The 13,009-nt window shown below is 37.4% G+C and overlaps 1 protein-coding gene across 2 annotated transcripts; it reads right to left on the minus strand.

Annotated features, from left to right (window-relative positions):
• Positions 1 to 2,498: 2,498 nt before the first annotated feature.
• Positions 2,499 to 6,270, minus strand: LOC136207943 (alpha,alpha-trehalose-phosphate synthase [UDP-forming] 6). 2 transcript variants are annotated; one of them, XM_065998795.1, is made up of 4 exons: positions 6,028 to 6,270; positions 3,642 to 5,826; positions 3,282 to 3,555; positions 2,499 to 3,171 (listed from the first exon to the last, which is right to left on the minus strand). In XM_065998795.1, the coding sequence occupies exons 2-4, from the start codon at positions 5,645 to 5,647 to the stop codon at positions 2,884 to 2,886; spliced, it is 2,568 nt and encodes an 855-aa protein (XP_065854867.1). In that variant the 5' UTR covers positions 5,648 to 5,826; positions 6,028 to 6,270; the 3' UTR covers positions 2,499 to 2,883. The 2 variants fall into 2 exon arrangements, with proteins under 2 accessions (XP_065854867.1, XP_065854868.1); XM_065998796.1 differs by lacking the exon at positions 6,028 to 6,270 and having other exon boundaries at positions 3,642 to 5,998.
• Between the last annotated feature and the right edge of the window lie 6,739 nt (positions 6,271 to 13,009).

Genomic DNA, 13,009 nt, shown 5'->3' on the forward strand with positions numbered 1-13,009 from the left:
TAGCTGATTCTGAGTTTATTCCAAAAACAATTGCCCAAGCCCTCAAAAGTCCAGTGTGGAGGAAAGCCATGGATGCTGAATTTGATGCCCTTGTTCGAAACAAAACTTGGAATCTTGTTTCACCTTCTGTATCTCAAAATGTTGTTGGATGTAAATGGATTTTTCGCATCAAACGCGACTCAAATGGAAAGATTATTCAGTACAAAGCCCGTCTTGTGGCTAGGGGTTTCCATCAACGCCCGGGTCTTGATTACAATGAGACTTTCAGTCCCGTTATCAAGCCAGCTACTGTGCGATTGATTTTGTCTCTTGCTGTGAGTCAAGGTTGGCCCCTACGGCAACTTGACATTAACAATGCTATTTTGCAGGGTACTCTCACTGATGAAGTTTACATATCTCAACCTCCAGGGTACAGTGACTCTGTTCATCCGAATTATGTGTGCAAATTGAATAAGGCTCTATATGGACTTAAGCAAGCCCTAAGAGCCTGGTATCATGAGTTGCGAAATTTTTTGCTTGAGACGGGATTCAAAAATTCAGTTTCAGATTCTTCTTTGTTTACTCTTCATTCAAAAGGCTCCATTATATATCTCCTGGTATACGTTGATGATATAATAGTTACAAGTAATGCTCCATCTGTTCTTGAAGCTTTCATAAGAACCTTCTCATCTCGTTTTTCTCTTAAAGATTTGGGCACACCCTCTTATTTTCTTGGAGTTGAAGTTCTTCCTCATCCCAATGGCTTGTTCTTAAGTCAAAGCAAATATATTTCTGATATTCTATGCAGAGCTAAAATGGATGTTTCTAAACATGTTGCAACTCCTCAAGCCACTCACCCTCCACTGACATTGACAGGCACATCTATTCCAGATCCCGCTGAGTTTCGTGCATTGATTGGCAGCTTGCAGTATCTTAGCTTAACTCGACCAGATGTTGCCTTCACTGTGAATAAATTGGCTCAGTACATGCACCGTCCAACCGAGGATCACATGCTTGCCTTGAAGCGCCTTCTACGCTACTTAAATGGCACATTAAATCCGAGCTTAGTTCTTCACAAAGACTCTCCACTCCAACTCCATGCTTTCTCTGATGCAGATTGGGCTCGTGATCAGGATGATTACATTTCAACTACAGCATACATTGTGTACCTTGGGAAGAATCCTATCTCATGGACATCTCGGAAACAACGTACACGAGCACGGTCCTCCACGGAGGCAGAATACCGAGCTGTCGCAGGCGCAACAGCTGAGGTATTATGGTTGCGCAATTTGTTTCAAGAGTTAGGCTTGTCATCTGCTGCTGCTCCAGTTATATATTGTGATAATGCAAGAGCTACATATGTCTGTGCTAATCCCGTTTTTCATTCAAAGATGAAGCACCTTGCTTTAGACTACCATTTTGTTCGTGAAAATGTGAAGTCTGGTCTTCTGCGTGTTGCCTATATCTCCACATCTGATCAGCTTGCGGACGTCCTTACAAAACCGCTGCCACGCTCCACCTTTGCTGTCTTAATTCACAAAATTGGTCTTTCTTCCTGGCCGCCCATTTTGAGGGGGCGTGATAAGGATTGACTTAGTCATTTTCTGTTATGATATTTATTCAAATTATATTCTGTATTTATCTTGTAATTAGTTATTATCTCTAGCTTATCTTAACTGCACAGTTTAGGGTTGTAAACTCTATTTATACCTCTCTTCCAAAGTGAATAAACACAACTTCTTCTTCTCCATAAACACAACAAATCCAAAAAGTTAAAAGTCTCTTCAAGCCGCTCTTTTTTTTTCTTCTTCTTTCTTATTTCCCTTCTCTCAAACCTTCCTCTTCCTCTATTCTTCAAGTTTTCTCACATTCTTGCATGTTAATCCAAGTTGTGATTCAAAATTCTAAGCTTTCAATGTTAAGTTTGTTATCAAATGCAATTTTTCTACAGAATTATCAAAAAAAAAAAAAATATAATTTCCAACTTTATGTTATATATTTCCATTCTTATCTCAAAATAAATAAATATAAAAACTTTTCAATTCCTTGTCATTTCAAAGATAGTGGAACTTTATTAGTGAAGCTATGAACGTTAGAGGATTTTTTTCAATCATTAATTGTTTACACGAAGTCAAGAACTACTCATTTTATCGCAAAAATTGAACTAACAAGATATATCAATTTTATAGGAACCAATCTGGGATTTATAATAATTTAGGAAGCTAACACTTTCTGAAAACTCATGCTGAAAATTATAGGATCACTCTCCCACTTGGAAACTAATTGTTGATTTTTCATATTACCTCGTTTTTGGATTGCATTATTTCGGGAGAAAAAAAAAACAATTGTTGTGTTCGATATAAGATGTAATATTCCTAATAATGTCTGCAAAGTAATTTTATGACATTAGTATTCTATTCTCTGAAAATTACTACATTCACAACCCAACAGCCACAATCAATCTGGTGATAAGCTATTCTTACAATAAAAATCCAAGTAAACCACTAAGAAATGTACGGTGATAAAATCCAAAAATACAAGTATACCACATAAACGACACCAATTCCAAGACAAAACGACAAAGTGAGAGAGACACCAAAGCATTGACTAGAAGAAGAAAAATCCTAAAAACAGGTCAAATATCTTTAGATGTAGGCCAAACTAATCCCTCCCCTCCACAATACAACAGAATTACACTTGTCCAAAACTAACCATAAACATTGATAATGCATATCCCTCCTATATATAATAATGAAATAAAGGAAAACCTCTAAATTCCAGTTTCAACAAGCTCAAGTTCAAACTTCAAACCACAAACAACATATATTTACAGCTTCACTTGCACTCATAAATTACACTGAAACTAGAGTGCCATGCTTAAAAAACTTACACCTTTCATTTCTGCTACATAGTAATTGTCTGTTCCGAAACTGAAGCCAAACCTTGCATCAATCTAACAATTTCAGTTGTATCATCCAGATAATATTTAGCCTTACTTGGTTTGTTCCCAACAGTACATGCAAATACCTCTGCCCTTGGACCAATTGATGCCCCTGCCATTGAACTTATTATTACCTCAAACATATCTTCATCCGATCTGTCATCTCCTATGCACAATACAAAATCTGGTGTCGATCCCCTTCCTTGCATCGTTGATAGTAACCGTTTCGCCACCAGCCCCTTGCTTACTCCCTGCATTGCATACTTCTTCTTATTACAATCAACTCCAATACTATAATGCATCAAAAATAATAATGGTAACAGCTCAACTCAAAAATCAGCCTACAAATTCTGGTGCAAACCTGAGGTTTAACTTCCACTGTGTTTTGACCACTCTTGACTGTTACAGGTTCATTTGCTAAGACGCTCTCGAGATGATCTAGAAGTTCTTTAGCTTGGCACGAACCAAAATCTGGATCCGCATCCTCATAAGACCATACCAGTGAAGTTTCCTTATCCTCAATAGTGGACCCATCAGTTGTTTCAGTATAAAGTTGCATCACCGGTTCTGCTATCTGCTTCCAAGCCGTGTCTGTTACAGGTACACATGTTTCCCATTCGGTGTCTCGCGTTAGTCTGAAATCAAAAGATATTCAACTTCAAATTAAATCATATTGCAAGTCCAATAGTAATGATAAGTTTAAAAATGCAAACCAATATACCTAAGGAAGTAGCCATGTTCTGCAGCTAATCCTAGATTCTCACACTGAGAAAACCATTCAGTAAGAGTTTTGCGGCTTCTAGCACTAACAAGGAAAACAATATTATTCTCATCTCTACATAAGTTATTTAGGATGTCAATTGTTTTAGGAGACGGGCTTTTATCAATTGAAGCCTGAGGCATCAGAGTACCATCATAATCCAGAAGAATCGCCCTAGTTGTGGTCCTCTTGTAAGCTGACACAATATGTTCCATTGAAAGCTTTCTGAAGTTCGGATCAAGTGCTATGACTCTGAAGCTCAATCCAAATCCGATACCCCAGCATCTCCTCCTCGAATGATCACGACATGTCCTCTCTAGATCTTGAAGGAAGCTACGTGCCCAATATCCAACATCATGAGTACTAACATACTTGTAATGTTTATCATGTCGGAGTTGTTTTTCTGGCTCCGCCATCTCCAAGGCATAGTCCATTGCGTCTGCTACTGCATCGATATTCCAGGGGTTTACTCGAATTGCCCCACTAAGTGATGGGGAACAACCGATAAACTCAGAGATAACTAACATGCTCTTCTTGGGGCAAGATGGTTCGAGTCCCAAAACCTTATTGAGTCGCTCATTTCCTTGGCGACTGATTATGTATTCGTAAGGTATGAGATTCATTCCGTCCCTCACAGCAGTGACCAAACAACACTCAGCAACAACATAGTATGCGACTTTCTCGTAAAACTTCATTGGTGCATCAATCAACACGAGAGGATCATATCCAGGCTTCCCAAAGGCTTCATTGATTCGTTTGACAGTGGAATATGTCTCAGCCTGGACCTCTTTCACATCTTTTCCTCTACCCCTAGCAGGATTTGCTATCTGAACCAAAACTACCTTGCCTCGCCATTCCGGATGCTGCAGAAGTAACTGTTCCATTGCCAGCAGCTTTAAACTTATGCCCTTAAAGATATCCATATCATCTACCCCCAGCAACATTATCCTACCCTGGTCACGGAACTGCTTAATGAGCTCTGCAACTTTTGCTTCAGTCTCTGGAAGACTTAAAACTGACTGAAGCTGACCCATGTGTATACCAACAGGCAAAATTTTAATGCTCACAGTTCTACCACAATACTCAACCCCTATATATCCCCTTTTGGATTCATAGGTAAGACCAAGCATTCTACTACAGCAAGACAAGAAATGTCTAGCATAGTCAAAAGTATGGAATCCAATCAGATCCGAATTCAGCAAGGCTCGAAGAAGCTCTTCCCGAATAGGCAATGTCTTGTAAATCTCAGAGGAAGGGAAGGGGCTATGGAGGAAAAACCCAAGTTTGACCCTATTAAACCTCTTCCTAAGGAAAGTGGGCAAGACCATAAGATGATAATCATGTACCCATACGAAATCATCCTCAGGGTTGATGACCTCCATAATCCTATCAGCAAAAATCTTATTAGCTGAAACGTATGCTTGCCACAGAGATCGGTTAAACCTACCACCAAGGTCAGGTGACAAAGGCAACATGTAATGAAACAAAGGCCAGAGCTGTTGCTTACAAAATCCATGATAATACCTGCTGAAAAGATCAGGGGGAATAAATGTAGGCACACATTTGAAGGTCTCCAAAAGTATCTGTGAAACCTCATCTTGCTCACTAGGATGAATTTCCTCTCTCAAACAACCAACATAAATTACCTCAATTTCATCATCCCCTAACCCATCTTTCAACTGGAGCAGAAGTGAATTCTCATCCCAGGTGAAAATCCATGACTTGTTACTACCATCCGTTTTTCGCTGTGCCCTTATTGGCAGCTGATTCGCCACAATTATTATCCGGTCTCTCTGTACCGAAGAAGATGATGGGTCGGAGCATACACTTTCCGAGGGGTCATCATCTAGGTCGGAGATTATGCCAGCAACCGTCATAATCCGCGGGATTCGCCGGCTCATCCGACCAAAAGACGGAGAGTCCCCTGAGGCGAGCTCCAAGAGATTCGAGTATGACCTTGATACCATTTCTTTTGCGGGGTTTTGAAACAAAATCTAGTCCAATTTCAGGTTTTTTTGTGGGGAAGTAGCATAAAAATATCTCATTGAAATAAAATCAAGCAGTTGAGCTACTAAAAAAGGATCTTCTAAACCAAGAGCTAACCACTCAGAAGACGCACTTTCCAAGAATTAGTCACTAAGCCTCCCTAAACAAGAAAAGAAGAACAAGTTGAATAAATGAGATAGAAGCAGAAATTTCAATCTAAGAAAGAGAAGATAAAGGGAATGGAATAGATTCATGATTATAGAGGTAAAAGAAGATATACTGGCGCAACAACCAGATATCCCACTAAAAAATTGTACTATTTGAAAAAATAAGAAATCAACAACAGTTGAAGAAAACTTACCAGTTTATTTATCGCAAATGGAAATGGAATTCCAAATTTCATTCTTTTTGGTGGGTGGGGTAGCAGCAAATCAAAAACTTTACCCACTAAAAGAGAGCAGCTAAAGCTGAATTCTTTTTTTTCATAAAAACAAGAAAACAATGGTGGATTCTATTTTCAGCTCTCTGCTAATCTACCTCAGATAAAAAAAACCATTATGATATAAAACACTATCTGCCAAAATAAGAGAGAGAAAACAAGATAATGAAAAATAAGATTCAAATATTTTATACTTTCATTTAGCCGATGAGATGAGAACGAATAGGAAGCGTAGGATGTGGCTGAAAGATGACTTAATTTAAATGAACGGTGTGGATGAGAGGGGAAACATACACAAGAGAAATAGTGAAACATTGCTTCTGGTTCTTATCCTTTGTCCTTTGGTGTGTCCGCCATAAGGCATCATTCGGTAGGCGGGACCCACAAAGAGAGAGAGAGGAGAGTGTTGTCTGAACTGAAATTAGCTGTTTAGTTTAGAATTAAAAATGAAACGTGTCGTGATCTAATTGGGTCGTGCTGGTAATGTTCATGAGGTTGCCTGTCAAAGAGTCCGAGCGAGACAGCATACAGTAGAAGAAGAAGAAGAAAGAAGAGTATCGAGATCCGTGTCTCGGTTGACCCGATATATCGGATGTGTTTGCATCATGAGGCCTCGTGTTGTTTCCTATTTCAAATTCCATACTGATTTGTTAACTCAATTATTATTGTTTTCCAAATCTATAACATTTCGCCATCCAAATTGTGTAGTTAATATCAATGTTGTCAGGTTCGGACCGGACCGGCCGGTCCGACCGGTCGAACTGGGAACCGGTGAAGAAGCTGGTCCGAGCCTGTGTGGTTCCCGGTGGTCCGGCCAGGAACCGGTGTGACCCCGGGTCTATAATAATGTTTATTTTTTGGTTGGGCGGGATTTTAGGCGGGATGAATGAAAAATTTAGCAAAAATTAAAAACTGGTTTGATTTATGCAATAAATTAAGGAAAAATTTAGCAAAAGGAGGGTGGGCTAAGAGTGCCTATTTCGGGGCGGCATTCGCGTCGCCCACGTCGTGCAGGTGCGACCTTAACCCGATGGTGGAATGACTACACCCCCCTGCACGTGAGAAAGCATTTCCCTTAGTAATTACTTAAAAGCTTGTGAAGACCATTTACTTATAAACTAGTTAACATTCTTATTTCTTTCCTATGTGGGATAATAATGCTTAGTTTATTATAAAGCATTTCAAATAGTTCACTTTAATCGTTAATTTCTTATTCATCACTTGTCCGTTTTGAATTTATAATATACCGTTAAAAAGATCGCATGTCATAAAATACATTTACATATTTCAAGTTATTCTAAATTCTATTTATCTGTTATATATTTAAGTCTCAAGTTGACAAAAAATAACAAATCAAAAGTTGTTTATAATTTTTTTTGGATATATATAATTTATAAAAATAATTTTAAATTAATTATATATATTTAATATATATAAATATTATTTATTTATTTATTACGTCATCCGGTTCGACCAATCCGAGCCATCCGGTCCGACCAAGTGACCCGTGACCCAGTTACCAATCCGGTTTGATGTCCGGTCTGGTTCTGATAACATTGGTTAATATCAAAATCAAATTTTAATTCTTCAAATAATTTATTACTTTGATTTTTTTTTTTAACAGTAACTTCCATTAATGGGCCAACAAAGGGAACGCGTTTAACATTCTAGTAGAAAAGAAACTCGGAATAATATCAAAGACAACAGGACAAGTTGAGAAACGAGATGACTGAGCCATGGCATGGGCCAACTCGTTAGCTTGTCTTCTAACAAACATACTGAGTAAGATATGTTGGTGGAGAGAACGGCTCGGCATTTTGCAATGATATCCCCGAATTCAGTGAAATCATCATCATCATTTGAGTTGATAGCGTCGGCTGCCGTCTTCAAGTCCGTCTCGAACAGGACATTGTTAATATGTTGGCTTTTAATCCATGAAAGGCCTTCGAGCAAAGCCAATCCTTCGCATTCCTTTACTGTGTGTAATCCCCCTATTGGTGTTGTTCTACCCGCCAGGAAGATCCCGTCTGAATCCCTTAGAACAGCTCCGTCTCCGGATGAATTTGTGCTAGCGAAAACCCCTGCATCAACGTTGCATTTTAGAGAACCCGGTGGTGGTCTGTGCTAAAGTGTGCAGCAAGGCGCTGGGGATTCTGTTACTGTCCGTCGAATCTCCTGTGTTGTAGACTAGTCATGAAGTAATTCTGTCACCCTACGGGTAATCTGTTGGGGCTGTGGTGGTTTGCTCGTCTAAAGTTTCTCATTGCGTGCTCCCCAAAGTCCCCAGAGCAGCATTAAAATTTTCTGCTGAGTTTCCACAGAAACGCAGTCCATTACCGCAAACAGCCACTGCTATAGACTATCAGCCTGCAAAGCTTTGTTCTCTATCAGCTCCAATAATCCCGCCTCCTGCCATACCTGCTTAGAAATAGAGCATTCAGTGCCAAGATGCCATGTGTCCTCATATCCACTGTCACATAAGACACATTCGCTTGGCATCACCATGCCTCTGCGTATCAAACGATCCCTCATAGGTAGGCAATTTCTAGCCAGCCGCCAGTTAAAAATTCGAACTTTCCACGGAATTACTTTGATTACAATACGGTTTACAGCAAAACTCTAACCATCAAACAAACTTTCAAGTTTTTCATTCAAGTTTTGGAGAGTCAGAAAATAAGTGTTTTTTTTTTTTGGTTTTTCTTATTGAATGCTTATAACCTATGATGTACGAAACAGAAATAGAAATGAAAACGAAAACGCAAGAAAATTGTGTAAATATTAAAAATATAGGAATATATTTATAAATATTAAAATATAAAAGTATATTTATAAATATTAAAAAATATAATAAATATAAAAATAATTATAAATTATAAATACATAAACTAATTATTGATAAAATATTAAAAAAAAAATGTACAATCCATAATTTCATAAATTGAAATCTCTAACATATCAGCAATCAAATTAATGCAAATATATATAAATATCTACAGTAAAACAAATATATATAAATATCCGCACTAAAAAATATCACTACTTAATGCAGTCCTTTAGATTCATATTTAATAAACAATACAAAAGGTCCATCAACTCAAACATTCCAGAAGCCTCTCAATCATACCATTCAAGAAGGCACAGAACAAAAAACAGTGAACAAATACCAACTATGAAGAACTTCATATCAAATTGGTCTTGTGAGTTTCAAAACCAGTAGAAAAAGAAGCAATCCCCATTTGAAGAAGAAGAAAACTCAGACCAGACTCAAAGAAAAACAACCCAGACTAGATTAAAAATAAGATTAAAAGAAGAAAAAATCGCAAAATTTAGAAGAAGAAGAAGATACCTGCATTTTTTTAATTCTAGAGATCAATTTCAGTCTCAATATTCATATTGAAGAAATTGAGTGTGGTAAGGTTTATATAGAATTAGATATGTGACTTTTGAATTCAATAAACGTTTCAGTGAATGAATACGAATCAATTTCAATTTCATTTTTCTCAGAATCCCAATAGGTTTTAGACCGTGAATCTCTTTCAGATTTGGAAACGTGTATCAAGTTTTCATTATTTACAGAAACGTGCCCAGAAACGGTTCGTTTCTGTTTCCGGACGTTTCCGTTTCCCACATCTTGTGGAAATGTAGAAACGCTACATGATCAATGTTTTCGTGCTTCGTAGCTTATAACTACCCTTCCTTTGTCGATATGTATTTCGTCTCTGGGATGCACCATTGAATTCGGTTGGGGACACTCCGATGTTAATATCAGTATCATATAGAAAAGTATAAGAATATAAAAAGTATTTATAGAAGTGATAGTCAGCTTATTTGAAAATATATCTAAAGTCGATTCTGGATAGAATTTGTTTCCCGTCGTTGTGTGATGCGCCTGAGCTGACACTCAAAACCTCACTTAGGGATAAGTGTACCCTATTATTATCAAGTAATAGTGAGATCCATAAGATTTATACCGTAACTACCGAACTACTTGGTTTTGGATCGTTATCTAGGTGATAATAAGTTTATTTAAGTTTGTTTTCTATATTAACCTACCCTTATGGTGATCCAGAGCAATTCATAAATTCCTAGAAGTGAGATGGAATGGTATGATAACACAAGTATCCAACCAATATTCAATTATAATTAGGAGTTGAATCAAAATTGCAATAAACATATTGTGACTAAACCGACTTATCCTTATGACAACACTTAGCACTCAATTTCTTTATTACAAACTGTAACTAATTCTAAGGGTTTAGAAATTCGAGTCTGTTAATATGCTGTTGTCAAAACCTACATTTCCGATATAGACAACCGGATTAGACTCACGATATGAACCAACAATCAATGTTTGGACTTTTGATGATTTAATCACAATATGTAAACGTAATAATTGAAGAACTCAATAAATAAGGAATTGAAATTAAATTGAACTTATATTAAAGATGACAGAAAAAATAATTGAAATTAAATTGAATTTATATTAAAGATGATAGAAAAATGTCACAATCTTACAATCAATTTGAAATTCATAAAAAGATCTCACTAGTTGACAAGAATTAAAAGAGAATGATCGCCTTTTGAAAACCTGTCGACTCGAGTAGTCGCCTTTCCGAACTTTGAGGTGATGAGAACTTGAGAACATGTGGAATGATGGTGGACTGAGCTTTTGCAGATGACAATGGCAAAATGCGGGAAGCTCATATGATTCTTAATGTGGAAGGAAATTTATAAAATAATTTTGGATGCCTTGGAATGAATATCCAATGTTTTTAAATAGGTAAAGAAACAAATCCTAACTATGAAATTCAAATAAATACATAGCTTGAATATTTTAAGGGATTACAATCTCGTTCAAAATGGGAAGAATCGGTAAATTTGGATTGATTCACATGTCCAGCTCGTTGAGCTGGCCTGTTTAGACGGGAAGAGCTTCCCCTGAGGGCCAGCTCGTCAAGTTGGCTCCCAATGGAAGTTGGTCTTTGGTCTCCTGCTTGGTCTTTGGCCGGCTGAAAAAATCTCCAAAAATACTCCACCGAAATCTCCAAGACAATCACATTTGATGACTCGAGCGATTGCCGTTCTGAATTGAAGGTGGTACCTTGAGAACTTGTGGTTGGAAAGTAGATGAAGCTTTTGCAGATGAACAATGGAAGGATGAATGAATTTCAGATGTGTCTCAAAGGATAAGAAATTTACAAATAGCAACTCTGGATGTCTTGGAATGAATATCCTAGACCTTTAAATAGGCAAAAATCAAAAGCTAACAATGAGATTCAAATAAATATAGCATATGAAATATCTCTAGAACATTACAAATTCAAAATGAAAAAGAAATAGTTAAAACATGGCTAATTCGGGTTGCCAACTCGCCGAGCCGGTTTGTTGGTGCGAAGGGGGATAACCCTAGTGGCCACACTATGCCATTTTCCTTTTCACATGACACAATGTAGATGACAGACATTTGTTTTCGTGTCGTCTGAATAGTTTTTGTGACAGTATTTTAACTTTATGTCATCTGATGGCGTAATTAAAAATGCGCTCGATTCTCAGATGACGTTACGATTACCGGCTTCTGTCATCCCAAAAGAACGCGATTTTGATGGAAAAGTCACTTAACCATCAGACGACACTGCGGATAAATAACTGTCATTGGTATATGAAAATAAAAAAGCAGCAACCAAATATTGGAAAAGTGGGGGATCAAAAACTCTTACTTTCATTTTAACGCGCGCCCAAAACTCAAAACCTAATTTCGATTCCCCCTTTCTCTTTTCTAATTTCATCTCATTTTTTTCTATCTCTACATCTTTTTTCCTCAAACTGAAGATCTCGTGATAGTTTCTCTCTTCCCTCCTCTCAACAAAGCTTTGATGGCAATAGAGCTTAGAGCAGCCATGGTCTCCTTTTTCTGCTCTGCTTTCTATGTTCCTTGTTCCTCCTTTTTCTTCCGCTCTTAGAGAATCGATTTTAATGGAGGTAAGGGCCCTGTTTTGTAAAGAGCGTTTTGGGATAAAAAGAGCGGTTTTGACCAACTTTAGAGGTTTGACCACTGAAATCGCTAATTGGAGTGTTTGGTGGAGAGAGGTTTGGGAGAGAGTTTTGGGATGAAAACGCTAATTTAGAAAAGGCTCTTAAAATGAGCTTTTTCAATTAGCGTTTTGCAATATTAAAATTAATGGACTTCTTTAACCCTAATAGATAGAATCCCTCTTCTCCTGCGCCAAAATTAATGCCCTTATTCGTCTTTTTACATAAACCGCTATTATCAATCAGCTAATTTTTACCAAACAGGTCTACACAAACAGCTAATCAAATCAGCTAGTCAAATCAGCTAATGTAATCAGTTAACAGCTAACAGCTAATGTAATCAGCTAACAGCTAACAGCTAATTCCCAAACAGGGCCAAGGTTTTCCATATTTCAACCATTGTTCTTGTGGCCTCCCAAACCCTAAGGTGGATACTCTTGCAGGTGTGGCGATTAAGTACGGGGTTGAGGTAATTTAATTTTCCAGTTTATCTATGTTTATGATTTGGGTGATTTTTTAACTTCTAGGGTTTTGTTTGAACTTGGTTTTGAAGGATAAATTTTTGTTATCAGGAAAAGGAGGCAACACTAAATCGATCTTCTAATCAAGACCAACTTAAGGAGGTTTTGAACTTTTGAAGACTGAAATCTGCAGATCCAATTCTGGGTTTAAGATGGGTTGCAGTTGACTCTGTACTTCGACCACATAGTGCAGGTAATTCCTTGAATTGAATATATAATTTGGATATTAAGAGAAGATGATGAGTTAGATTTGGAGCTCAGACTTGGTCATGATCCTTGAATTGAATATATAATTTTGATTAGGTATGTTTTATGGTTATGAATAATAGAGATCTTTTTTTATCTCACTAATT

The sequence above is a fragment of the Euphorbia lathyris genome, chromosome 10 (assembly GCF_963576675.1).
Source record: "Euphorbia lathyris chromosome 10, ddEupLath1.1, whole genome shotgun sequence".
Taxonomy (NCBI): domain Eukaryota; kingdom Viridiplantae; phylum Streptophyta; class Magnoliopsida; order Malpighiales; family Euphorbiaceae; genus Euphorbia; species Euphorbia lathyris.

Coding starts and splice junctions, on each gene's coding strand:
- LOC136207943 (XM_065998795.1), bottom strand. CDS start 5,647: ATGGTATCAAGGTCATACTCGAATCTCTTGGAGCTCGCCTCAGGGGAC. Junction 3,556..3,641: donor GAACATGGCTACTTCCTTAG/GTATATTGGTTT, acceptor TTTTGATTTCAG/ACTAACGCGAGACACCGAAT. Junction 3,172..3,281: donor CAGTGGAAGTTAAACCTCAG/GTTTGCACCAGA, acceptor TATGCAATGCAG/GGAGTAAGCAAGGGGCTGGT.